The sequence below is a fragment of the Chaetodon auriga genome, chromosome 1, assembly GCF_051107435.1.
Source record: "Chaetodon auriga isolate fChaAug3 chromosome 1, fChaAug3.hap1, whole genome shotgun sequence".
In the NCBI taxonomy this organism is placed as follows: Eukaryota; Metazoa; Chordata; class Actinopteri; order Chaetodontiformes; family Chaetodontidae; genus Chaetodon; species Chaetodon auriga.
Window position 1 is genome coordinate 14,404,675 of NC_135074.1, and position 25,875 is coordinate 14,430,549.

General features: G+C 41.7%; 1 protein-coding gene across 1 annotated transcript in view; it reads right to left on the reverse strand.

Annotated features, from left to right (window-relative positions):
- The window catches only part of ush2a (Usher syndrome 2A (autosomal recessive, mild)), a 188,615-nt gene that overhangs the window by 154,317 nt on the left and 8,423 nt on the right, over window positions 1-25,875 (reverse strand). The window contains exons 6-12 of the mRNA XM_076724631.1: window positions 13,453-13,588; window positions 10,300-10,363; window positions 9,426-9,527; window positions 9,109-9,298; window positions 7,423-7,637; window positions 4,396-4,617; window positions 2,301-2,394 (exon numbers count right to left, since the gene is read on the reverse strand). Coding sequence (XP_076580746.1) covers window positions 2,301-2,394; window positions 4,396-4,617; window positions 7,423-7,637; window positions 9,109-9,298; window positions 9,426-9,527; window positions 10,300-10,363; window positions 13,453-13,588 — 1,023 coding nt within the window. The remainder of the gene's footprint in view (window positions 1-2,300; window positions 2,395-4,395; window positions 4,618-7,422; window positions 7,638-9,108; window positions 9,299-9,425; window positions 9,528-10,299; window positions 10,364-13,452; window positions 13,589-25,875) is intronic.

Consider the following 25,875-nt stretch of genomic DNA (forward strand, 5'->3'; position numbering starts at 1 on the left):
TATGAGTACTCACTGAGACAAACACACTCAACTGTGAAATGAAATAAGATGCCTTTGACTTGAAAACTATTTAGCCAATATTTTCGCCCAACTGCAAGCCATCATACGGAAGCCCTGAGAGGCAAGTGAGAGAAAAAAAAACATTCTGGTGATCCATTTACAACGTCTAATCTGAATTGTTTTATCTTCTGTGTTTATGACTTCAAAACAGGTGGAAAAAAAGGATTTCCCCTGACCTGCCAACACAGCCCTGGCCTGTCCCACCACCCTTACTATTGTCCAGATACTCCTTATATTTAGACGAGGATACACAGTGAATCCTTAAATCACACTAGGCAACCACTTGCTTAAACATATCAGAGCAATAATATTTTTAAGTTCCATTTTTTTCCTCAGTGAAAACAAGTGAAAACAAATTTGGCAGCTGAGTGTTTGTCGTTGTAATACTAATTTTGGCCACAAGAGGCTGAAGGGCACTGCACAGGGGAGGAGTTTGCCAGAGGGATTTTTCTTTTTGACGGAAAACTTTCTGCCAGACAGGCTTTGGTTACATTCAGACAACAAAACTACTTGGTTAAGGTTGGGGTTAAAATAGACCATTTCACAATGTTAACCATGTGTTAGAAAGGCTTTCTGGCAGAAAGCATTCTGCAAGGCAAAACTGTCCGATGTGCGGTGCACTTCAGCCTCTTGTGGCCAAAATGAGTATTACAATAACAAACACACTTCTGTCCAGCCACCAAAACTTTTTCTTTTTCATCTGTCTTGACAGATGGAAACAAATGAAAGAAATTCTCAAGATTAACATGTGTTCTTAAGTTATAAACACAGGAGAGAAAACAATTTTGATCAGACAGAGAAAATGGATCACCAGAAATATTTTTTCTTAACTTCCCTCTCAGGGCCTCCGTACCATCATGCACAAAGAGCTGGTTCCACTGCCACTAATTCACACGGACGTCAAACTCAGTCCAATTGTATCCTTTCGTTAACATAAAAACAAAGCACATATCACGGTCATAGTTACAATTCAGACAGCTGTTACAGCCTTTTCAGCTTTAAATGGGTCTTTTCTGGCACTGCTGCATTACAGGATGTGTCCAAAAGCACAGCAAATACATTTCTCAGCAAATCGGAAAATAAGGACAAAATTATTTGACAGGAAAGAGATTCCAATAAATTAATATGTGTGAGTGTGAGTGAGTGTGTGTGTGTGTGTGTGTGCGTGCGTGCGTGCGTGCGTGTGTGTGTGTGTGTGCGTGTGTGTGTGAAATTTATTAGAGAAATCCTCTCCATGTTGTTAAGAAGGAAACTGCTTAATTAAGACCACAAGGAGATTTTCCCCAGGGGGACGACTGTATGTGTTTGTGTGTGTAATGTGGATGTGTATTTCTAATGTTGTGGGGACATAAACCTGTTTAAACAGTCACTTTTAAACAGTTATTACAGTTACAGTTATTATGTTTAGAGTAAGATTAGATTTAGGTGAAGGTTCGTGTCAGAGCAACAGTTAAGCAAGTAGTGGTTACGGTTATGGTTCTGGTAAGTCCCCAAAAAATAAATGTAAGTGTGTATAATGTCCTCAAAACTGACGGAGACATGACTGTGTGTGTCTTTATATTTTTTTATGTGATATATGTGTCATCTGATGCTGAATGTCTGGATATAGCGTCACATAGCCAGATCTCCAAACTGCGGCGCCAGCTTGCAAGAAAGTTGTAGCTGGACCCACTATCGTTCTGGCATAGGGGAAAAAACACTTATGTATTTCCTTAAACCAATCAGAATCAACTTGAGCAGCACAAAGCCCAGGATGCAGCGACAGTGCCCTTGCAAAATAGGGAGGGAGAGACTCTTATTGGAGGAGCATTTGCACGTGGGGAAGCGAGTCCTGGTATTGAAATGGATAAATCCCTGTAAAAGAAAAGCTAACAGCTGCTAGCTTGTTTACATTCATACCATTTGCAACCAGGTTATGGTACCTTGCCATTTTCAGCATAGATCAGCGTGTAGGATGCTAGTTGTTGTTATTTCCTGTAGTGATGGGGATTTTGAAAATGGAAACATTTTAATAATACGGATATTGATCACTGGGAATAAAATTTCCCATTAAAAGAAAAATAGTGAAATACATTTGTGTCTAAATAGCTGGAACTTGTGTGTGGCAACATGACCCTCTAAAAACTGCACATGCTCTTTAAAACACTGACAGGGTATGTGAAGACATTAACATACTTACAAATAAGGTTAACATTACAAATTGGTTTTAAAGCGTTTGTGATCACATGTTTGTTACTCACATTGTTTCCCTCCGTGTGGCTCTCAGGCAGACACAGACAGCGGTAGGGCGTCACACTGGTATCACAGTGGTCAGCATGGCCGTGACACTCACATCTGGCCAGATGACAGAGGAGAGAAAGAAACATGGGCTGACCTCAAGACTGTATTGTACACATTTGATATTAAAAATATTTAATTTATTATTACAATGAAAAAACTAATGCTCAAAGGTAGGCAGACAACATGACAATAGCTCTCCCTCCCTCAAAGTTTCTGTTGCCCCCTCCTCCATCCATGTCCATGAAACAGCGCGTGCAGCAATGTCATAAGTTTCCATTCAACATTTAGAAATGCCATCCTAAGAATTAAGAGAGCAACATAACAGGCAGCAGACAGCTCACTCTCTCACACACACATGCACATGCAAACATGCACGCACGCACACTCACACACACACACACGGTGGGACAGCTATTGAATTGTTCTTTCAGATATTCAATTGCTTTCTTGCTGTCATTGCTCCCTCTGTGTATCCTTTCACCTCTTGTTCTCTTCAAACCACGTTCTGTTACAAACTGGCTTGATTAATCGAATCGAAAGCATGTAAGCACTGAAGAGTTACTCTATTTCTAATCGAATTAAGTCTTTTTGTGCAGTATTTCAAGTTTTTGGTAGCCTACAAGTCATGGCTTCATTGCCTTTGAGATTCGGCAATTATTCATTCACTGCAGTAAAATCAAAAAAAGTGATGAGAAAATTGCTCTCCAGCTCATATACCCCAGCACAGACAACAGACATTCACCATGTGCACAAAGAACAAAGAAATACTGAAGCTCAGCTCAAGCTGGAGGGTCAGCGGGGATGCAGCAGGGACCTGTAACCCTTAATGGGGCACCAGTAGCATTTTCACCCCTGTCTTCCTTGCAGACATGTCATGTCATATCACATTATGGATATTTTGATTAAATAATGGCATTCAAATATCTAAATGTTCTCATGATGTCTTATAATAATTAGCACACAGGCCCTGGTGGTAAATATATTAAATGCAATACCCTTCCAGCCTTCTATGCCACACTAATACTGCAATATTTTTATTAACATCATTATAAGTACAACATTACACATATGAAGACTAACATGCTAATAGACTGAACCTGCTGTGTAAATACGTGATGAAAAACTCATAAAGTTAGATCAGCAGATTGCCACAATATGCCATAATATCGAGATGTCAGAGGGACTTCGTTCTAATACATGAGACAAACAATGAGTACAGACGTACACAAAGACACACATAGTCGAGTTATGAGCGAACTCTCCCTCTCGCCAACATGGTTATTTACATGCTTTATAAAGAACGAAGAGAGAAAAGATGGAGAGATGGAATAAAAATGAAAGAGGGGGGAGACGGGGAGGGATGAAGAATGCACAGATGAGATTTCAGCAGCTCTAAGTCTCTGTTTCTCCTACTTCACTGTAACAAGCTACTAATTAAAACAGCTTAGAGGGAGGGGGAGGGAGAGAAAGAGTTAGAGATGATTGCCTCCTGCATAATCCTATAATTACCACAGTCATAAAAAACACTCACTCTGTCAGTCTAATGAAGAGATGTGTTCACAATTACTTAGAAAGCTCAGTCGAAACTCAACAGTATGCGCCAAAATATTTTTCCACGTGTCGAACTGTGCTCGCGCATTTTGACAAAAAACAGACGCTGAAAAGATCTTCAAGTGTTCCTTTCAGCCAATTACAACACACAAATACAATCTTGATGAGTGACAGGAGTGACTGTTAAGAAACAAAATGGAATTATACCACATATGGTGGTTCCTCTACATTAATCAGTGAAATGGGTAACACTTACAGAAATATGTCATGGCCCTTGAATTCATTGTTTTACCAGATTACGCCAGAATTTCCAGCATTTTAACATATAAAAGCTATATTTAGCTATATTTGAGGCATGGCGATTCAAATTTCTTCTTCTTGGTGTACAATTCAATTTATTCAATAAGCACCAAAGATTTAAAAGTCCAGTTGAAATCATGGCTGTAACTCAAAACACCATCAACAACTCAGTGGATCTCTGTGTAAATATTTGGAAGTCCTCACCTTCCACTGATGGTGATCTCATTGATAGCATAGTATCTGTGTCGATGGTTCACCCCTGCTGATCTAGTGTGGTACTGTCCGCTCAGGTGTATCCTGACCTGGGAGGCATGTGCCATCTTCTGCAGGGCAGGATTGCTGTAGAAGTCATTATAGCCCGGCCTCTGGTTGGGCTCTGGGGTCAGCAGGCTGAATGTCATGTTACCTCCTGAGTAGGCCGTGTCACTGGAACGCAGGGGGAAAAAAAATAAAATAAAAAATCAACAAAATTTATGGTTGGTGATCATCGTGGACATGGCTATTTCTTTGTTGATAGGGAAATGTCAATTTTAGAGTTGATTTTAGAGTGTATCCTTTTTAACAAATTTACAAATTAGATTAGAAATATTTTGAAAAAGTGGCACCATTACACAGGTTGTCCACTAGAGAGCACACAAGCTGATTTTTCGAGCATAATGCATCTTATTCACAACTCAAACAAAATTAATAGATCCACATCAGAGTGTGGATACCCAATCAGAGCCCGACTGGGCCCAACAGGCTGGGCCATGTTCGGACAAAAATTTAAGAATGATGTTCGGGTTCGGTCATGTCGGCCGGGCTAGCATACTTTACATGGTGCTTTCAAGTTCTTCAGTGAAAACATAAGCAGTGAAAATATACAGGAAAATCGACGCATGGAGGCACTTTAGTTTAGAAGTCAATGTAGGTAATAATGAAGCAGTTGGTTGTGTAAAATGTGAAACATGTGGGGCTCTGATGAGATATGACAGCAAGACGACTGGCAATTCAGCCTTGCAGCTACACTTGGAAAGAGCATGCAGGAAGCAGGCTGAACAACTGCATGACAGAGTAACATAAACTCTGTGCTTCGTCTTATATTAACTGCATCCTGCTTGGGTCGGGTTCAGACATAAAAACAGAATGCCTGCCGGGTTCGGGTCGGGTTCGGTTCCTGCTCGGTGTGACCCAAGCTGTCCTCTACTCCGTATCAAGACAGGTATTTATGTTATCTGTTTATGTAAGAAAATACTATGCGCTGATATATCGTTAGCAGGTGTTTAAACTCACAAATGGTCATATTGGTATTAGCCTCAAAAGTCCAGTATTGTTCAGGCTGCAGTGCAGGTGATCACACAGTCCAAGCACCATGTTTAAGAACAAAACTATTATTCCATCTTAACCTCGACAGCTTTTTCTTTACCTTCTTTCCACCTTCCTCTCCCTGCAGAAGCCTCTTTCTCTGTGTCTTCAGGTAATGCTGAAAGACTTATTCAGGCCACTTCTCTTGTGCAGGTATGTGTGCATTTGTCTTGGTCCAGCTTTTGGCATACAGTAAACATAGCGTACACACTATTGCACACATTGTTTGTGTATACCAATTTCCATATAGGTCTATTTTGGCGATGCATCCTCTGTGTGTGTGTGTGTGTGTGTGTGTGTGTGTGTGTGTGTGTGTGTGTGTGTGTGTGTGTATCTGTGTTTAGTGTTTCTGTCTGAGATTGGAACATGGATTGATAGATAAGGCCATAAAATCTTCTATTGAGGCCACTTATTGAGACACTTACCACCTCCTCTGACCAGTTTCCTGAGGGAAACCCTGCAGTTTGAAACATTAAACTAAACTAGTTTTCATTTTCTGGTGCAGCCGGGCGATTCTGAACACAACCATGACCAAGACCAAGCAACTTATTTTAAGCAAAAAATATATGTATACGCATATAAGGATATTTGTATGTGGTACACATTTCAGCCAAACAATTTGTATGAGAACAACTTAAATGTAGGCTGTAAAAAATCTGCATCTAAATTTATTTTGTTCCAGCTGTCACTTCCCTTCTACTGTTGTGGGCAATGCTGTTCATCTCACAAAAATACCTGTTTACTTGTTTATCAGTCCATGTAGACAAGATGCAAAAGGCTCACTTACAGCACTCCTGCAGCTGTACTCTAATTGACTGGCATGAAGACACTTGAAATGATTGAGGCGTGTGTAAATTTATCTTGCCAGATACTCTGGCGGGCTCTGAGGAGGTAATGTCTCTTGCAGGATTAAATACATTTTATGAGATAAAAACATAAATCTCGCAAGATCAAAGACAGTGCTCTTTTTGATAGAATTATCAACCACTAATGTCACAGAGTGTGTTATTATGTTGCCAATGTGAGGTTTAATTGCTCCACTGCTAATTTAACTAATACGTATGACTGTGCCAGGAAAGGTTCTATGTGATACAATTTGTCAGTGAAGTGAAAAATAAGCAATGACTACACGATCTGTGATCTATTCAAACCTGTTCTATCTAGTGCCAACCAAGGCCTTGATACAAGCAGCTATGCCAAGATTTACTGTGTGAGATGCGCGTGTGTGTGTATGTTCAGACTATGTTCCAAGTCCGGTGCCAATCGAAAGCCTGTTACTGGTCACATGCCAAGGCAGCGCTGTAGGTGGTTAGCTTTATAAACCAAGTCACTGTGAGGGTGCCAGTGTGTGTGTGTGTGTAAGTGTGTGTGTGTTAACTGCATGTGTGTGGAATGGATGTGTGTCTAATTTTATTTCTGTTGATTGACAATACTGTACGTTTTGTGTGTGTTAGTATATGCACACACCCAAGCACGTGCATGTACAGGTGCACATGTTTGTGTGTTCATATACTTCTTTATTTAGTCTTGCCAGTAATTTCTGTGTAATCTTCTCCACCTCAGAGGCCATGACCACCCAATAGCATACAGCAGGAACATGTGGATCTGCTCTGGCGACTGTTTGAGTCCACATACACATGATTCAAGGCAGTTTCAAATGGGATGATTTGCATATGACTTTGGGCTTTTTATATCATTTTCTCAATTTGTGTAAACTACAAGCAAATATAAGTATGTACAGTATATGTGTTCTTTTTCTGTATTTTAGTGTATTGTCAATAATAACAATACATTAACAACAAAAATACTGACTTTTTTCCACACCTGCATGGACACACACACACACACACACACACACACACACACACATTTGCACATGATACCTACCTGGGCAGCTGCACACAGTTGACAGAGTCCGGTCTCAGTAAAGGCCCGTTGTTCTGCATGTCAAACACACTGCAGTTTCTGGCCATGTACTGCCAGTCCAACCAGGGCTGTTCTGATGTGGTGCCACTGTCAAGCTCTGTAAGGTCAAGCCTCCGTCTTTGGATCAGAACCGACTCAGGCAAGAGGCCACCAAACTGAACTATGACATAGAATACCTGGAGGAGAGAGGCGTACAAGTTTGCATGAATACCAGAGAGCAAGATTCTCAATACAGGGGCACACCTGTACAATGTAAAAGAACAGGCAAGCAATAAATCCCCCTGATTTAAGCTTTAAATGTTCAGGTTTTGTTGACACTGTGTCAGACATTTATCCACCTCTATTGCCATTTTCAAGGCAATCTTAGTGTTGTTCAAATGATAAAAATGTAATTTTGCTCATAAGTCAATACTCATCTTCCCGGATACACAACCTAAAATTATAACTAAGCATTTTAGTTGAAAACAGGCAGCAAACATACAACACATAGACACGTATTAACACAAACACAAGCTGTTTCCTACAACACAGAAACCACGTGCGTGCCTCTGTGTAGGTGTGGGTATGTGTGTTAAGTGTTATCTGCCCCACTACAGTGTGGGCTGGGACACTGGGTTACACAGCAGGGAGCGCATTAAGCCACCGCCACTGCGCAAACCCACACACACACTAACACACATTCCCTGAACTTCAGAAAGTGTCTTTTATCTGGGGACTTGAGTTGAGCTACCACGTCAGGACAGCTCCCAAAATCCTGCCCACACTCACATACACACTTCAGAGAGAAGAGGGACGAGTCTTTTGACAGCCCCTGTGTCGACAATGCCCAAATCCAGCAATCTCTCTCTCTCTGCCTCCCTGTCTGTCTCTCACCGCAGCGCTTAGAAAGAGGATGAAACCACTGTCCACTGCACATACAGGTGCAAGCAGATATGCTGGTGCCACTGTCAAGTTCTGTAAGGTCAATACAGCTACACTACAAACGCTACAATACAAACGCTGTTGACAGTAAAATGCAAAGTAGCAAACAATGAATGAGCAGGCAGGAGGCTGATAGAACATTTGGACCACAGAGTGACCTCCTTGCTGAGGTGCTGCACGTTATCTGACATACTCTCACAGCCCGGACCAGAGCTTCATGCTTGATCTCGAGCTGAAGTGTTGACAAAAAAGGATGAGAAGGGTATTTTGTAATTGTAGAATAACTACAGAAGTGTCAACTTTACATCTCACACACACTTCAGTATGACTGTATATGCTGCTCCATTCATTTCTGATAAGGAATTTACACCACTGTGCATGCACCCCAATTTAAATACAGAGAGTAACTATTACAGTGACCACTTTTCATGAACAATTGTGTATTTCATGATAATATCCTCATCCACAGGGTACAGGTGCAAGGTGGATGGACTGAATGATAAATTCATTTAACTCAGTCAGTTCAGGCACCACACCTGTCCGTCTCTCCTTTTAGAATCAAGGCTCTGTGGACAAAGGGTGTTCTACGTTGTACATACTGTAAAGGCCCGTGAGGAAAATTAGGCTTTGTGATTTTGGACTGTATCAACAGATTTGATTTGACATGAATCATAGGCAGTGTATGTATGTGCTTGGTTGCATGTGTGTCTCATTTGGATGTGTTACCTGGTATTGTCCATTAGCCAAATCCACTGTAATTGTGACTCCTTCATCCAGTTCCTGTGTAGTCATGATCTTAGAAACCCATGTGGTTCCCATGTCCTGATCATTGATATAAGTGAGTGGATGAGCATTAAGGTTGAGTCTTAAGACTCTGTCATTGGTGGTGTCCTCCACACCACTGGGAATGCAGTATCTGTTAACAGAGAAAATTGTTAGATATATCAACTGTTATATGAAATAAAAATGTTAGAATAAGGAAGGGTCATCACATACTGAAAGGTTTAAGTCCTATCACATACACATTAGTTGTCATACTGTACCTCTCCACTAAAGGGTGTACTCTGGGGTGACTGGGAGGACAGCGACACTCTGACTGAGCATGGAGGTCAGGTAGGACCCCTGAATACACCTCCACTATTTCCCTGTTAAAACAAGACACAGCAGAGCATATATGACCAAAATGTAAAACTGAAGCACAACATAATCCTGTGCAGAGTAAACTGGGATGAGGAAGGGACTAGTTTACCATTGCATTGCATTAAGTTAAATATTGATGGCAGTTAGCAGTTTTTATGACAATAAATTTAACCCTAATTACAATATGGCTATGTTTTACTAGCAGTGATTATGAGGATGAACACAAATAAGAGTGACCAAGCAAGGTTTTGAAAAAAACTCAATTTTGAGATAAACTCTAAAGGCATCTGTTGATGGGCCTTTGACTGAACAGTTTGTGCAAAGTGGAAAATCAAAGGCCTACTTTGAAAACCCAGTCTTTCATTTTGTCTTACCCCGATCTTGATGAGAGGAACTTGTAAGCTCCAAGTCCTCACTGTGCAGTACATCACTGGTAAGCAAAACACTAATTGCCTTGTATTGAATTCTCAGGAAAATCCTCTGAAAGCAGTATGGATCTTAAGATGGAATGATTAGCCGTCCCCTTCTTTCCTCTAACCATCTTTCCCTTTATCACTACATACTGCTCCCCTTCCCTTGTTGCTTTAACCTATAGAGTAACTCTATTTTCCTCATTTCTATATCTTCCTCCCTTTATTCAATCTCTCTTTTTCTATCACTTGCCCTCCTTTCCCCATGTCAATCACAGTTCTCTTCTTTCTAACATTTTCCTTCATTTCCTTTGGTCCTTTTTTCAATTCCTCCCCCTTTCTCTCCATCTCACACTATCCAACTCACCTGTTGGTCAGAGTGGCCGGATAAAATCTAAAGTCCTGCATCCGCCCAATGAACTGATTAGACCCTGGAGAGATGAAAAGAGAGGAGAAAAGAACATAAAGAAGATGGTAATGGGTTTGTACTGAAGGCTGTGAGTGAGAGGATTTCACAGTATTTAGTAGATTATCTTATCAGTTCTTGATACCAGCTAAGTGAGGCTTGCCCACAGCTGCTTATAATGGCCAAGTTCATCATAGAAAGCCGAACAGGATCGCCAACAGTCCACATTTGCTTCTACTAAAGAGCAGCAAGGCTTATAAGGACAAGATTCATTAGCTCGGTTTGAGGCCAGGGCCAAAGCAGGTCTCTCTAAGGATAACCAGGTATTACCCACTTGCCCCACTCATTTTCTCTGAGGAAAAGTGTGCATCACACAGCTCACTCAGTGCATCTCCTCCTTTAACTGAACCGACTCTTGTCTTTAGATGGTTGAGAGCCTGGAACAAGCACATCTGGGGACTCTTTCTTGAAAAATAACTCAAACAATAGATCAATTACATAAACTTTTGTATAAATCTTCTGCATCTCCACTAATCAGCTAGCTGATCTACAAAGAGGTACATGCAAAGGGGGTGGACAACAGTTGCCACATGAATTTTATAAATAAACACTTGGTAGAAATGCCAAGAAGCCTCCTTGTCAAGCAAACATACACTGGAATATCTCAAAGATATGGGCACAATGTCCAGACAGACATGTGGATACTGGACTGCACACAAGAAACGCCATCAAACACATAAATGAGCACAGTCAAGCCCCCAACACATCTCCACCCACAACCATACATACATAACAATGTTGGATAGAACATAAGAGACCCACACAGATGTTGATGATGGTCCAAAGAGAGCCAGAGCCTTTCAGTGTCCAGCAAAGTTTGACAACAACTCTTAGAAGACAGATAAACGTCTCTAAGCATCGACAGAACCCCTGCCATGGCTAGCTTTGTCTGCGAGTGTGTGTGTGTGTGTGTGTGTGTGTTAGTTAGAGGCTTTACCGTGTCTATTCCAGAAAAAAAACAAAAAAAAACATCCTTACTTGAGAGAAAGAGAGTGTATGAGTGTCTGTGCATATATGTGTGTGTATTTGCATTTGAGAGAGGCTTTGCCATGTTTGGCCCAACTACAATGTGAGCATGTGTGTGTTGGGAGGGTGTATGTGTGTGTAAAATGGAGAGGGAGTGTTATGGGATGTAAGTGTGTTAGAACAGTGTGTGGTTGTGCAGCCTCAGGCTTTGGCTCAGGATTTCTTTAGCGTGTGGAAATGGGATTATGCCTTCCTCTGAAAAGCACTCTCCCTATTGTTACTGGGATGATGCAAGGTATAAGCCTTAATTCTCTCTTCTCTGTGTAGGTCTCTGTCTCTCTCTGTGTTTCAGTTTCTGTCATCCATCACTCTCAGTTTCCTCTTCTGTGTTTTGTGTTTTTCAAGGCACGTTTTAGAACCGATGGGAGTTAATACAGACAGCTAAGAGTAATGTGTGATATCTACCTTGCTTTTCTCTCTGTCCTTCACTAGCCCTGTCACTCTTATTGTACATATGATTTTACTATTTTCCCTGAAGTTGTAACCCTTCAATCTTGGTCAATTTGGGCAACTGGTGTATCTGTTTACAGCCTTTTATTGGCCTTTTTCCATCACACCATGAGCGATCTTATTTCATGGTGTGTACTGCGCAAACACTTTTCAATATAACAACACAGAGGAGTAAGAGTCATTAGTAAGTTACCTCACTGAGAAAGATATGTAAAGGTGTGGATCCTATTCCCTGCTACACTCTGTTTCTTCTTGTTTCATTGCTCCCTGCAACATTTAAAGCTGATCCCGGTGTCAAAAAATGTCAAAGTAGGCGCATTTTTTAATGACTACTGTCAGCACTAACTTTGGTGACAATTACAGTGTATTTACTTTGACTGCTTCACAATAAAACCCATGCTTTTAATGTGAAGCAGCAGCAATAAGAGACGTTTGGGTTGCATTAGGGGTCATTTATTAAAGCTCTGACATGGCTGCAGGAGAGTGAAGAATAATGAGGCACATATCAATGAGACAAAACTACAAACAGTATTGATGGATTACATGCAGCATTGTTTCTGCAAAAGAATCAAAAACTCTTAAAGATTTTAACATTACAGCCTCATTTTGACACAAATTTGGGAGCACTCGAACTCAAGTATGATTTGAAAAAAACCCCCCAAAAACTAAAAACTACACCAAAGCAGATCTCTTTGAAGTTCCTAATGATCTGTTATCAGCAGCTGATTCACGACAATTTAGAATCATGTTTGATACGATTCTCCCATCCTTCTCAGCTACTTTAAAAATGTCACTGGCAGTTAAACCTCTGCTCTTGACAACTTCTTGCTGTATTTATCAGGCACACAGTTTTCATTTAGGAGGGTTCCGTCCAAAAACAGACATAGTTGTTAATCAATACATGTGATCAGCATTCGCATAATCAATCCACTGATCAGAATTCCAGACACAGCCCCCAGGTTCAACAATCACACACACACACACACACACACACACACACACACACACACACACACACACACTCCCGTGAGCCAATCACTTGTATTGATCACCACCACTGATGTGATCTTCAGCTGATCAGATGCTACCTGCCGTGAACTAGGAATCAATGCCTGATAAACGAGAAGAAAAACACTCGTTTATCACCCCGGAGATGAACGGATATCATTTTTCTCTCAATTTCTCTCCTATTGACTCTGAGACGGCTCCCAGGCACAACCAATCAATCACAGATGTGTAGTTGAAGGGGGATAAAGGCTGGGAGGAAAATAAAGGTGGAGTGGTCATTGACACCATATTTAGATATAGAGACAAGATAAAGTAGGAGGTAATTCTTCTCCACTTGGAGAGAAAAAGTGACGGTGGTCCCTGTTAAGGAAGAGGAGTGCAGGTGGAGCTGCAGCTCAAACACTGATAACTGACTTAATCACTCTTGACTGTTAAATTTGAGATATTTTAATGCAGCACCACTGAGGAATCGAAGCCTTTGGGAAATCTGTATCTGATGCATCTCTAAAACAATGTAACTTGTCACGTGTCAAAAATCTAAAAAGAGCTTTAAAAGCCAGCCATCTTTACCTTTGGAGCTGAGTCCCACCCACATGGCACCATCCTCGCTGATATCAGAGAGCCTGGTGGTCAGACGTTGTGTGTCAAATGGTCTCCCATCCTCCTCAAGCCCATCCAGGAAGAGACTCACACGTCTGTCATGGACCTGGAAATCAGTCAGAGGGAGACATAGGTCTGTGCTGAGCAGCATGAACTCAGGCTTTACTGCGAGAAGGCCTGAGCAGTCACATGGTGGGATTTGTTTTTCTAAGAACATTTTTGGTTTTGTCTAACACCCACGGAAACCGTATACCAGGATTTGGGAGGGAAGAAAAGTAGGAAGATGATTGATAGATAAACCCACATTTACATGAAGCATCATTGGATATCATTAACAGTCTCAGAGCACCACAGAGGAATCCACGTACATGTAAAGGAGCGGCCTGAGGGGCAGATGCCGCAGTAAAGGAACAGCAGCAGGTTACAGCTGTAACACACAACGTCTCAGAGAGAGTGACAGCTGCTCTGTGTGTGTATATGTGCATCTTTCTACAAAAGCGTATGAACGCACCAGTGTGTGTGTGTGTTGTCGCATATCTATGCATGTGTGTACGTGTGCGTGAGTGTGACCATGTGTGTGTGAATTATACATACAGCTAATCTTCCAGCTCATTTCCCCAGTAGCAGAAAGAGCCTCAGGCTAAACTGCCTGAGCCGCAAATTAGCTTTCTGTTTGACCAAAAATCTCCGCTCCACTCCTTTCCTCTCTCCTTTCCCGATCTGCTGCATGAATATTAAAAACTGCACAGCAGACAACACCGTCAAAGCAGGAGCAGCTCCCTTTCACATCAAACCCAGGCAAAAAGAAAGATACTTCCATAAGAGGGGCTCCCCACCCCCAAAAAAACTTTCATGTGCCCTGTCCTGCTCTCTCCCTTTACCTCATCTCCAAATCCTGTGTTAGGGAAACACACTGTGGGACCACTGATAAACGTGACACTCCCTGTCTTACCAGAGTCCCCCTCTCCTTCTTCATCTTTCCCGTCTCTCTCCTGCTCTAGTCCTCCTTGCTTCGTCCTTTCTCCTCCTCATGAGGTCATTTGATTCCTTCACCTTTTTTTTCTGTTTTTGAGTTCCCTCACCTCATTTTCATTTGCTCCCTCTCTCCGTATTTTTCATAACAATCTTTACTTTCTCTTCCCTCTCAGTCGACAACTTTCCCTTCTCATCTCCCTTCCTGTCTCTTTCCCTCATGTTTATCTTGCCCTGTCGCTCTCACTTGTTGTCAGCTCTTTAGGGAAGTTGAAAAGGTGTGAGGAGGGAAATAAGTCCAAGTCAAAAAACGCCTTTAGGGGATGAAGGCAGGCCCAGACAAGTGTCTGCCTCTCAGAGGATAGTTAAGACGCCCAGACAGACACTTTCATGATGGCTGATTGAAGACTGGCAAGCGCATGAGAGCAGAAGAGAGCGCAGGAGAGAATAAGAGTGAAAAAAAGGAAAGAGAAAAAAAGAGACAGGAGGGAGAAAAAGAAAAGTCAGAGAGCGGGTGTAAGAGAGGGAGCTAGAAGAAGGGCCCTCTTTAGGAATCTCTAAGCCAGAGCTGTGTGGCTCTTGGGGAGATGTGAGGCAGTTGTCAGGCCTGATGTAAATGAATCCTGAAGCGCTTCATCCTCCTTAGCCGCCACGCGCCCTTTTGAAACACAGCCAACTCCCCTTTGTTAGCTTTCACAAACACTTTCCCTCCGTTTTTCCTTTTCCCCCATCCATCTGTATTTTTACCTCCTCCTTTCCCCTACCTCTCGTTGTCTCCTTTAGCAAGTGTAACTTCAGAGTTCTTTGAGACTGGAGGAAAAAAGAGGAGGAGTTAGGAGTATTCTTTGGTGTTGATAACTAGTCTCATTTGGATTGTGTCCACTAAATCCAGAGTCCAGACAACTTTAAACTATCCTTTTCCCTTTAAACACAAGATATGTATTCTGTGAGGGCTTTTCACCAAAGTACTTTAAAGTACCATCACTGCATGTATTTGCAGGTAGACACGGAGCTACAACAGAGCCCACAAGTCAGGATCACTAGATGCAGTTAATGATGTGTTCCCATGATTAATAATTTGTGCAATTTAGCAGTATAACTTCTGACTGTCTGTTTTCTTGTGCAATCGTCATTTTTAAATGAGTAGTACATATAAGTAAACAAGGGTGTACGTATTGTATATATTGTAAATTCCATAGGGTATATAATACTTGTGCAATATTTTTCTTGTCCTCTTGTCCTCTGACTTCTTGCACTCTGTCTTGTTGCTGCTGTAACATGTGAATTTCCCCCCACTGTGGGATAAATAAAGTCTATCTTATTGAAATAACATTGAGTGATGTTGTAAATCAATATAGTGTTTAATTCTAAATGGTCAATAATAACATTTTAATGTGCAAGGTGCACCCATTAACACAAAAGCTAAAGGAAAATCTTCCTTTTGACAACTGTGATCACAGTAAGTAAGCAGTATCGCAGGAAGTAAGCTACTCCTTTAATCATGCAATCCTAAACTATAAAATAGTAATTAGACACACACCTGTTCATTATTGCTGTGCTAGTTATCTTTTTCTGCTGTTGTTCTCTTTCCTGCAAACTCAAACTCTGTCACATTAAGGTTGAAGCGGAAACTGGAAGGAGAGATGGGTTCAGGGACGTTCAGTCCTGGGCCAGCTTGGATATTAAACCTAACCCCTGCACCACCTGTGGTCCCTGCCACCATTCATGGCTCCATTAGTACCTGGCCTGGTTACCTGTGGTTTTCTCCTATGACATTCCTTCAAAACCATGACTCATCAACTCAACAGGCACTGACAGCATTTTTACATTACATTTTTTCCACATTATATCATACAAGAATTTTAGTTACAGTTATTGTATGACTTCTGCTGTTCTGAGACCAAACTGATGGCTGTAAATCCGTCCATGTGCTGCGTCATCACCTACAAATAGGGAGTGCTCCAAGTGTTTTACCTGACTACCAAATGATGTGTGCCATATTTACTTCATATCTCTTCTTCTGAGGAAAATTTCATTATTATCCTTTCCTGATTAAACAATTTCCTTCAAGTGTGTTCCGAAAGGTTTCTGTGCTCTTACGGAGTTTCAAGCACCCTTTCCCTGTGCAAAAGCCACCCCACTGGCAATGTTACCACCCAAGCCTCTCTAAAAGCCCAGGGAAACCCTGAGTGGGAAAGCTTTTAGTGATCTGTAGACTGGCATTTTGACTAAAGCTCTTCTCGATTTTCACACTCCTGCCAAGCCGTGGCTCAGTACACAGTGTGGACTGCAGTGTTTCTTCTAAGCTCACTTTGTAGCTGTGGGCCACAAAAATAAGAGGTGGTATAGAAATTATGAATGAATATTAGTCCAAGTTTGTTGTTCCAGACATACAAAGACATCTTAAATTAATTTTAAAATATATGTAATATAACAGTATAACGCAGAACTTTTACTTTTGTAACCAGCATTGAACAAAAAGTAAGATCTTTTCTTTTTGTAATGTTAAAATGTGGGATAGTTTGTACATGACATGGATAGATAGCTAAGAGCTAACCACACGAATAGGTGAGGAGAGGAATTAGGTGTCTGTGGGCTGCAGCAACACTTCCTGATGACCTGGGTCATTTTTCATGAGCCTGATCGGATTGCTCAGTGACCTACACTTTAGCACACTGAAGACATGACACAGTATTTTGCCGGCATTATTTTCAGGTATGTGAAAAATATAGCTTCCATATATAGAGTGGCATGCAAAAGCTTGGGCACACCTGATCAAAATGCATGTTATTGTGAACAGTTAAGAGAGGAGAAGATGCTTTGTTCAATGTAAGATGGGGAAAAAGGAAAGGAGCACCATGCAAAGGTTTGGGCACCCCAAGAGATTTGAGGTCTCTGATAACTTTTTCCAATGTCTCTGACCATAATTAGCTTGATAATGCTGTGGCTCATTCACAATCATGGTGAGGAAAGGCCAGGTGATGCAAATTTCAAAGCTCTATAAATATTGTGACTCCTCAAATCTTGTCCCAAGAATCAGCAGCCACAGGCTCCTCTAAGCAGCTGCCTAGCACTTTGAAAATTAAAATAACTGACGTCCACAAAGTAAAACAAGGCTATAAGAAGACAGCAAAGTGTTTTCAGGTGTCTGTTTCCTTAGTTCCTGGTGTAATTAAAAAATGGCAGTTAACAGTGTTAAGTTAATGAATGGTAGAAGTCAAGCTGAAGTCTAGAAGACCACGAAAACCTTCAGAGAGAACTGCTCGTAGGATTACCAGAAGGCAAATCAAACACCTATTTGACTGCAAAAGACTGTCATGAAGATTTAGCAAACTCTGCAGTGGTTGTGCTCTGTTCTACTATGTTCTACTGCACAAATATGACCTTCATGGAAGAGTCAGCAGAAGAAAACCTTTCCTGTGTCCTCACCACAAAATTCAGCATCAGAAGTTTGCAAAGGAAAATCTAAACACACCTGAGGCATTTTGACAAACATGCTTTGGGCTTCCATTGCAGCAAAATGGCAAAGCGAACATTTTACTGGTAGGTGGAAGAATGGATTCAGTTAAATACCAGTAAATTTTGAAATCAATCAATCACCGACTGCAAAAAAAAAAAAGCTGAAGATGAAAACAGAATGGCTTCTACAACAGGATAACGGCCTCAAACACACCTCAAAAGATACAAGCTGAAGGTTTTTTCATGGCCCTCACAGTCCCACGACCATCGTTATTGAAAACCTGCAATAAAACCTGTGAGCTGTTACTTGTGAATAACTTAAATATTACCACAGTCAAGATATAAGGGCACTTCAGATAGACAGCCATCATATTGCAGCTGCAGACTAAAGCTTTTCAATTCGTCATGGTCCAGGAGAGGTTCACCATAACACAGAAATTTACCAGAATAATTCTCATTATTCTAAACAGCCACGTGTTATCCAAACATCTGACATGTTGCAGACTCTGTCAAACTTAAAAATGTTTTTTTATTTATATGTGGAGAAGGGCTATCTTGACAGTTTGAGGTCAAAGTGGATGAGAAGGACTTTACGAACGACTAATACTGCAAACCAATTCTAGATACATATTTTACAGCTGTCCGATTAGTCTATTAAGTGCTAAAGCATTGCAAGGCCCAAAGCAGGAGCTTAATGTTAGATACAGTACTGTATGTGCTTGTGTGTGTGGATGTAAGACATCCTTTTACACACTGTGCTGTCCCTGTTTGACCTTTCTCACAGAGAATACTTCCCCCTCTTGTCCATATTTACCTCATCCACTCTGTTCACCTCCTTCAGATCAGCTCCTCTGCTCTTCTCTAATATTTCTTCTTGACACAATAGATTTAAAAGTTTTCATTTAATTCTTATGTTGACAGTTCTCCTTCAAATGAGAGGATAAGGATGTACCCAACCTTCCCACCCATCCCAATTTATACAACTACAGTCGCTTCCAGTAAGTACTGTCATGCAGTCATTGAGGCATACACGTACCGACTGAAGAAAGTGGAGTAAGGGAATACACATGTACATTTATTCAAAGGTTTTTGCATGAAGTTTTTTCCAGATTGTAAATCCCTCTGAGACAACTTTGTGATTTTGGACACACAAATAAAATTAACTATACTTAGCTTTTCATCATCCTCTCACTCATCTTCTTCTCCACTATAGTCCCAAAATTTCAGCTCCTGTTCTACTTCCTCTCATCCATCTCTCCTTTTCATCCCCACATCCCCGGCCTCCTCTCTTGAACTCTGCTCAACCATTGTTTGTTTTCTTTTCTCAGACCTTCCCCTCTCTTGTTGCTCCTCTCATGTTTGTCTGCTCTTCCTCACCTATCTCTTCCTCTCCTTTTAACCTCCTCTAATCCCCGACTCCCCGTCTCTGCCCCCACATATCCCAGCCTCACCAAGCTCTCTCCACACAGCCGCTCTCCTCTGGATGTGTTGCCCTGTGACTGACATGTCACTCACTGATAACACACCTCATTCCACAGCCGGTGAAGCTGTCATTGGGGGCAGGGTCAGAGAAGGAGTGAGACAGGAAGGAGGAAAGAGAAAGACAGAATAAGAGAGACATGATGAAGGGCTGTTGGAGTGTAGAATTTGGTGAATGAGAGTAAGAAAGTGGTGTTGATAGAAGAAAAATGGGATACACGGGAGAGAGAGAGAAACATAAAAGGACAGATATTGGACACAAGATGGAGGTGATGTGGCAAGATGGTTCTGGATAAAGAAATTAAAATAATGATGCATCAAATATTGTGTGTGTAATGTTAAATAACTGCAAGAAAGACACCTTGTGACCAAGTGTTCCAGCTCCCAGTTCCCTCACTCCACTCATTTCCTGTCTGTCTCAACTGTCCACTGTCTAGTAAAAAAAAATGCAAGAAGACAATGGATGAAGACTGAGAAGAAAGAAAGGAACGAGAGAAGACAAATGGTAGAGAGAGAGTAAAGAGAAGAGGAAATGGAGGAAAAAAAACAAAATGCTGCTGCAAAATGATTCATTGCCATCATAGCTCTCCAATGCAACACTATATGTTGGCATCACCACTGGTGCAACTGAAATCTGCAACAAATGTGGCAGTGATGACCATCTTGAGGTTAAGATGAACTCAGCCTGATAGACTTACACATGATCAATTTAATCTTAAATCACTGAAGGAAACAGTTTGTGGGATATTTCCATTCCTGCCCTCCACATGCAAACCAAAGTGGGTGAAATCATGAATGTTATGTGACTTAATGCATCCCCAGCTCTCCACTCCTGCATCTCCAGGCAAATTGTCACCTTTTCCTCTCTCATTCTCTCACTCCATCTCTCCTGTTATCTCTTTCTCTCCTTGTTATTCACCCTCCAAGCCTCTCCCACCCTCTTTAGTCCTCTCTCCCCCCCTCTATACTTGCCCTTACCCACTATGAACTGTTAGCAGCTCTGATGTACAGCCAATATTCTCTCTATCATATTAGCACGGCTGCAGTGTGTCAAGCAAGTGATAGGAGGAGGAGGACAGGAGGAAAAGGAATAAAGAAAGAGAGAGAGATAGAGAGAGAGGGGGGATGGAGAGGAGACACATTTGTTCTACTCATCTCAGCGCTAAAAGATACAATTACCTCTCACAGCATATTATCCATGTTTTATACCAGCCCAGGGCCCCATGCCTTTGCCTTGCCGCGCTCACCCCATGTAAGGCCCATATTTTAACACTAGCCATGACAGTTTATTTAAGAAAAGAAAATTGTCCCCAGGGAGATGGAGAGGGGGAGAGAGAGAGAGAGAGTGTGTGTGACGAAAATGAAAGGGAAAGAGGGAAGGACAAAGAAGGTGGAGGGGAGAGACAACGAAAGGGGGGAGGGAATGAGAGATAGATGAGGCAGAGAGAGAGAGACAGGGAGAAAGAGAAAATCATCTCCAAGAAAAAAAGCAGAGACAAAAGATAAAGAGAGAAAAAGAGAGAGCGGGGACATATATAAGGTGACACACCAACCTTTTAATAAAGACCATAAGTCTCTAAGACTTTTTCTTTCTGAGCTGAAAGCAAAGAGGGGTCCCATTTAGGCGAACAGAGGCTTGCATGAGAGCATACGAGGAAGGAGGAGCACACGCAGTATCACACCGTAAGAGGAGAGAAACGTTCAGAAATAATATTCAGTATCAAGGCTTACATGTATCTGCTACTCGACGGGTCCTGACAAAGAATCAGGTCTCCGGTCAAGTTTGGGCCATGATGTTTCTGGCAACTGGTCAAGCTCAAGTTTGGTTCTTTTCAGATGTGATTTATGACGAAATTTCTCACTGAGGATGAAACAAATCAAACATTTTCTTTGCTGATACTGATCTGAAACCAGGTCTCTTTCTCCCATTAATCAATTAATGTAACTGGCAGAAACACAGAATGGTATTAATGTCATTTACAAATCAACTGTATGTGATGTGGCTCAGGCACAACACGGCCAATAAGCAATCCCTTAAAAAACATCAGTCCGAGTGTACAGTGGAGTAGAGGAGAGTATCAGATCAGTGCTTCCTCATCTCTGTTCCATCAGAACAAATGATTGCTTTGGTGTCTTTGGGTCTCAAACTTGGCAGTACGAGTCAGGTTCAGGCCTGGTCTTCAAGTTACGGGCACAACCAGGTTCTAGTGTGAGTTTCAGGTCAGTGCAGAACTCTTAACACCAGGCAGGAACATTAGCTTAATATCCACTGTTAAGCAGGTTTTAGGTTCTATTTTAGCATGAACATTTCTAGAAAGGACAGGTTAACATAACACATGCTTGTTGGTGAATTCTTTTATCCAAAGCACCTTGCAGCACCCTTGCTGCATACATTTTTAGAACTCATATCTCACAGATCCAGTGGGAATGAAACCCCTAACCCTGGCTCTGTTAGTGCCTTGCTCTCACTATCAAGCTGGACCAGACTGCACACTCCCAAACACTTATGTAAAATAAATAAATTAATGAATGTAAAGAGAGAAAATCTCAAACTCCACCACACATACACACACATTTCTCTCCCTCTGTCTCTCTATGTAATTGATGCCAGTCTCGTGCCCTTTCGGCTCCTGTGCCAGCGGGCAGAGGGCTACCATAGAGGTGTCCGCTTCACCCCTACATAACAACCTTGCCTCACCTTCACACGCATGCACAATCACACACACACACACACACACACACACACACACACACACACACACATATATAAATATACTTGTGTTTAGTGCACGTGCACACACACAAACACACAGACACATTAAACCTGCAGAAGCATGCAGAAAAAGTGCTTCCTTGCATGTACACAGAGTATGTATATGCACATAAATGTGTACACACACACACACACATGCGCGCACACACACACACACACACACACACACACACACACACACACGCTTTCAGTCTGTCTCATAATCTGTCTCTGTCAGTCCAGGTGGGACAGAGAAAGGCATGGGGGTAAGTATATGAGACGGTGAGCAGTGAGTCTGCTTGTCACAATTTTGCCTTTTGGCCAGAAAGCACCAAAACATGCACAAACACTTCCTATTAGGCTCAGCTTCAGCTGTGGCATATGTCATCAGTCATTTGCATAATAAGTGTCATAATATTGATTTCTTCCCTTTATTTTATCTATGCATGGCATGGGACACTGTACTCACATCTGAGCACTCACAGAAGTCTACTGGTCACAGGTAAATATGGGGTCTCCAGTTTGGTCTCCAGCTATAGTTCACCCTCCATTTCTGCAAAACAATTTTGAGTCTCAAAATGATGCAACAACTTAATCAGGTTCAAGTATCCATTGGCCATGGAGACTTATGGCTGAGAGGTCAAGTAATTGCCTATATTTATACGTTTATAGTCAGCATAGGTTTAACTATAGGTGCTGGTAAATGCAATTAATTCAGTTAATATGACAGACCATCATTTTTCCATGCAGTGTCAAAGCCATGCTAAACCCAGGTCAGGATCAAGGTGGATGAGTTGGGTCACATAACATGTGCTGACCAGTTCACATCAACGGCAAATACAGAGGAAGAGGTGAGGGAGAAGAAAGCAAGAAGGCAAAGGGAGGAAGAGGAGAACAGGAATGACAGAGAATGCAGAGCCTGCAGGAGAGACAGACCAAGTCCAAAAAAGAGGAAAGCAGGCTGCAAGAAAGAGAAAGAAAGACAAAACCAGGGTCAGACAGTGGTGCGACGAGACATGTGCATCTATGCAAGACAGACAGAGAGAAGGAAAGACTGCAGCGGTATCAGACCAGTCGGTGCAGATTAGTTGCCTTCTGCCAAGACCAGACTGGTCCTTCTCGAGACACTCACACGCAGACCAGAGTCTTCCAGTGTAATTGTGCGTGAAAACATTCATTAAGCTTATTATGGCATTCAGTCGAAGTTTTAGCAGCCAAACTGTCTAAGAGCAGAGTAGTGAGGCAGATGAGCTGTCAAGGTCTAGAGAACAAATCGTAGATTAGATAGAAACAACTCGTTCACTCCCTGCAATAAATACATAGATGGATGGATGCGTGTGTGTGTGTGTGTGTGTGTGTGTGTGTGTGTGTGTGTATCGTTAAAATCTTCACTTGACCTTAACTCACTATGACACTGACCCATACACCCTCTTTTTGCATCTTTTCTTATCAATTCTGCTTTCCTCTCCTGGAAGGGGGGGGGGGGGGGGCTGCACATTACTGCTGTGTAAGAGAAAGAGTTTGTGTACACGAGTGTTAAACATTCAGGCTGCTGTGTTGCGTCGTGATGGGACCGGTGTGAATGGTTGTCACTGCCACTGCCTCATCCGATAATGCTGATTTGATAAGGCACTAACAGACGGACCCCTCTGGGGGTCCTCCAGGCACACAGTCAATCACTGGCACTCCAAAAGATAGTACTCCAAAGCTATTTAAATCGTGGACTCTCTTCCTTTCTCGTCTTTGCACCTTTTGCCATCTTTTTGCCACCTCTTTCTCATCATCTCTCTGTTCCGCTTTATACTGACACCTACTTCAAGAAAGATTTACAATACAACTTCAACACTCGGCTTTTTATACTGTTTCTGTTTCTTCTTGTCGCTTTTAAAAGACAGTAGCATATACTGCATGACATCAAAATGAAGATGTACAAAAAGAAAACATCCTCAAGTTGATTTACAAATATTTATAGCCAGCGCAGAAGGTAATGTAAACAGAGGCACCATTTGTTCCCTGTCTTCCCACTTTTTCCCAACTCATTGTTAAACTAGAGTCCAGGGTGTCAATGACCAATGCTGTCAAAGCAGAGGGCACATCAGATAAAAAAAGAAACATACACCAAGAGAACAAGCTATGCTAATTACACACAGATCATCACTATAACACCAGTGGTACTCCTCCCGCCTTCATCCACAGCAGTAGAGATAATTTCCTACGTACAAGGAGATACAGAGAGCTACAGATTAGTAATAAATTCTGCAGAAATGCACAGGAAAGTGAGTCCCACGGTAAACTGACTTCGAAACCAGCCACCTCCCTCACTTGCCCCATCTCTCCTCCTCTCTCAGTCCCTCCCTCCCCCAGGCTACCTTTTTCTCCACCATTCACTACATCGTTACCATAATCAGATAAGACAACTACCTAGGGAGCACCAGCATCCCTACAGCACCTTGCTCCTGGCACCGTGTGTGTACATGTGTGCATGTGTGTGTCGGTGTGTGTGAATTGCTGCTGGCGCTTGGAAACCCGTATTCCTTTAGATTGTCTTTTTTGGTGTTTTGATCTTTTCAAACAGACAGATGACTGGTGTGTGTGTGTGTGTGTGTGTGTGTGTGTGCGTGCGTGTGTGTGTGTGAGAGGGAGGTGCGTGTATGTGTGTACTGTATGTGTGCTAGAAAGGTTTCTAAATTACCCAGCTCCTTCATAGGGTAATGTCTGTATTGTGGCTGACAAGTCTGCTACAAATTACCGCTGAACTCTGAGTGTGTATGAGCGAGAGACAGAGCAGATAAGTGTGTTTGCATGCATGAGAATGGGAGTATGCGAATGGTGTTTGAGTGTCAGGGATGATTATGTTATTCTTCTGAATGGTCAAAGCAGATCACATCACCATACCATTAAACTAAAGGCAGACTGATTCACAAGAATGAAACAGCACACACACACACACACACACACAAAGTTTCAAAATGCCTCCAAGCCACATGTGAGCAACACACTTTTAGCAATATACCTACAAGCCTTACACTTTTCCATGCTGACATGGAAATGTGCAACACACACAGAGATACTGTATATAGACGTATATAAAGCCCTACCCTACAGGGCATACACACGTACTGTACACTTGCAAGCAATTGAGCCATCAGCAACACCACATTTAGCCAACAACACACTGGACTGCCAAATTACTGCAGAGGGCATCAACACCAATCAGACAGCCAGTAAACTAAACTGTCACGTTAGATTTTCAGACTCGGCACGATTATTTTCTTTTTAAGTAGTGGTCAACATGTATAACTTCCTCATTTAGCTCACCCCTCTAGCCTTGAATTGTGCCTTAAATCAAACTGCAGCTGATACACCAGTGCATTCCTTTGTTCACTCACATCTGGTGTCTCCATCCTCTTTTTAAATCACTGTTATCATAGAAATGGCAAAAGAGGAGGAAAGTGCCTTTAAAATACAATGAAAAATGGTTATTAAAAAATCTAGATAATTTATTATAATTTTATTTTATTTAAATCATATATTTACCACAAACTGTTTATTTTAATGATATTTTTGCATCTCATCTTAGTTTGATATTTTGGGAAATTCATTTACATGCTTTCTTGTCAAAAGTGAGTTGAAAAGATTGATTGATTGATTTAAGACCTGGATTATATTTGAGAATTCATGATATAAAATGTCATCACTGGGGTTGTATAATTGCATTATCAGTGCGGTGC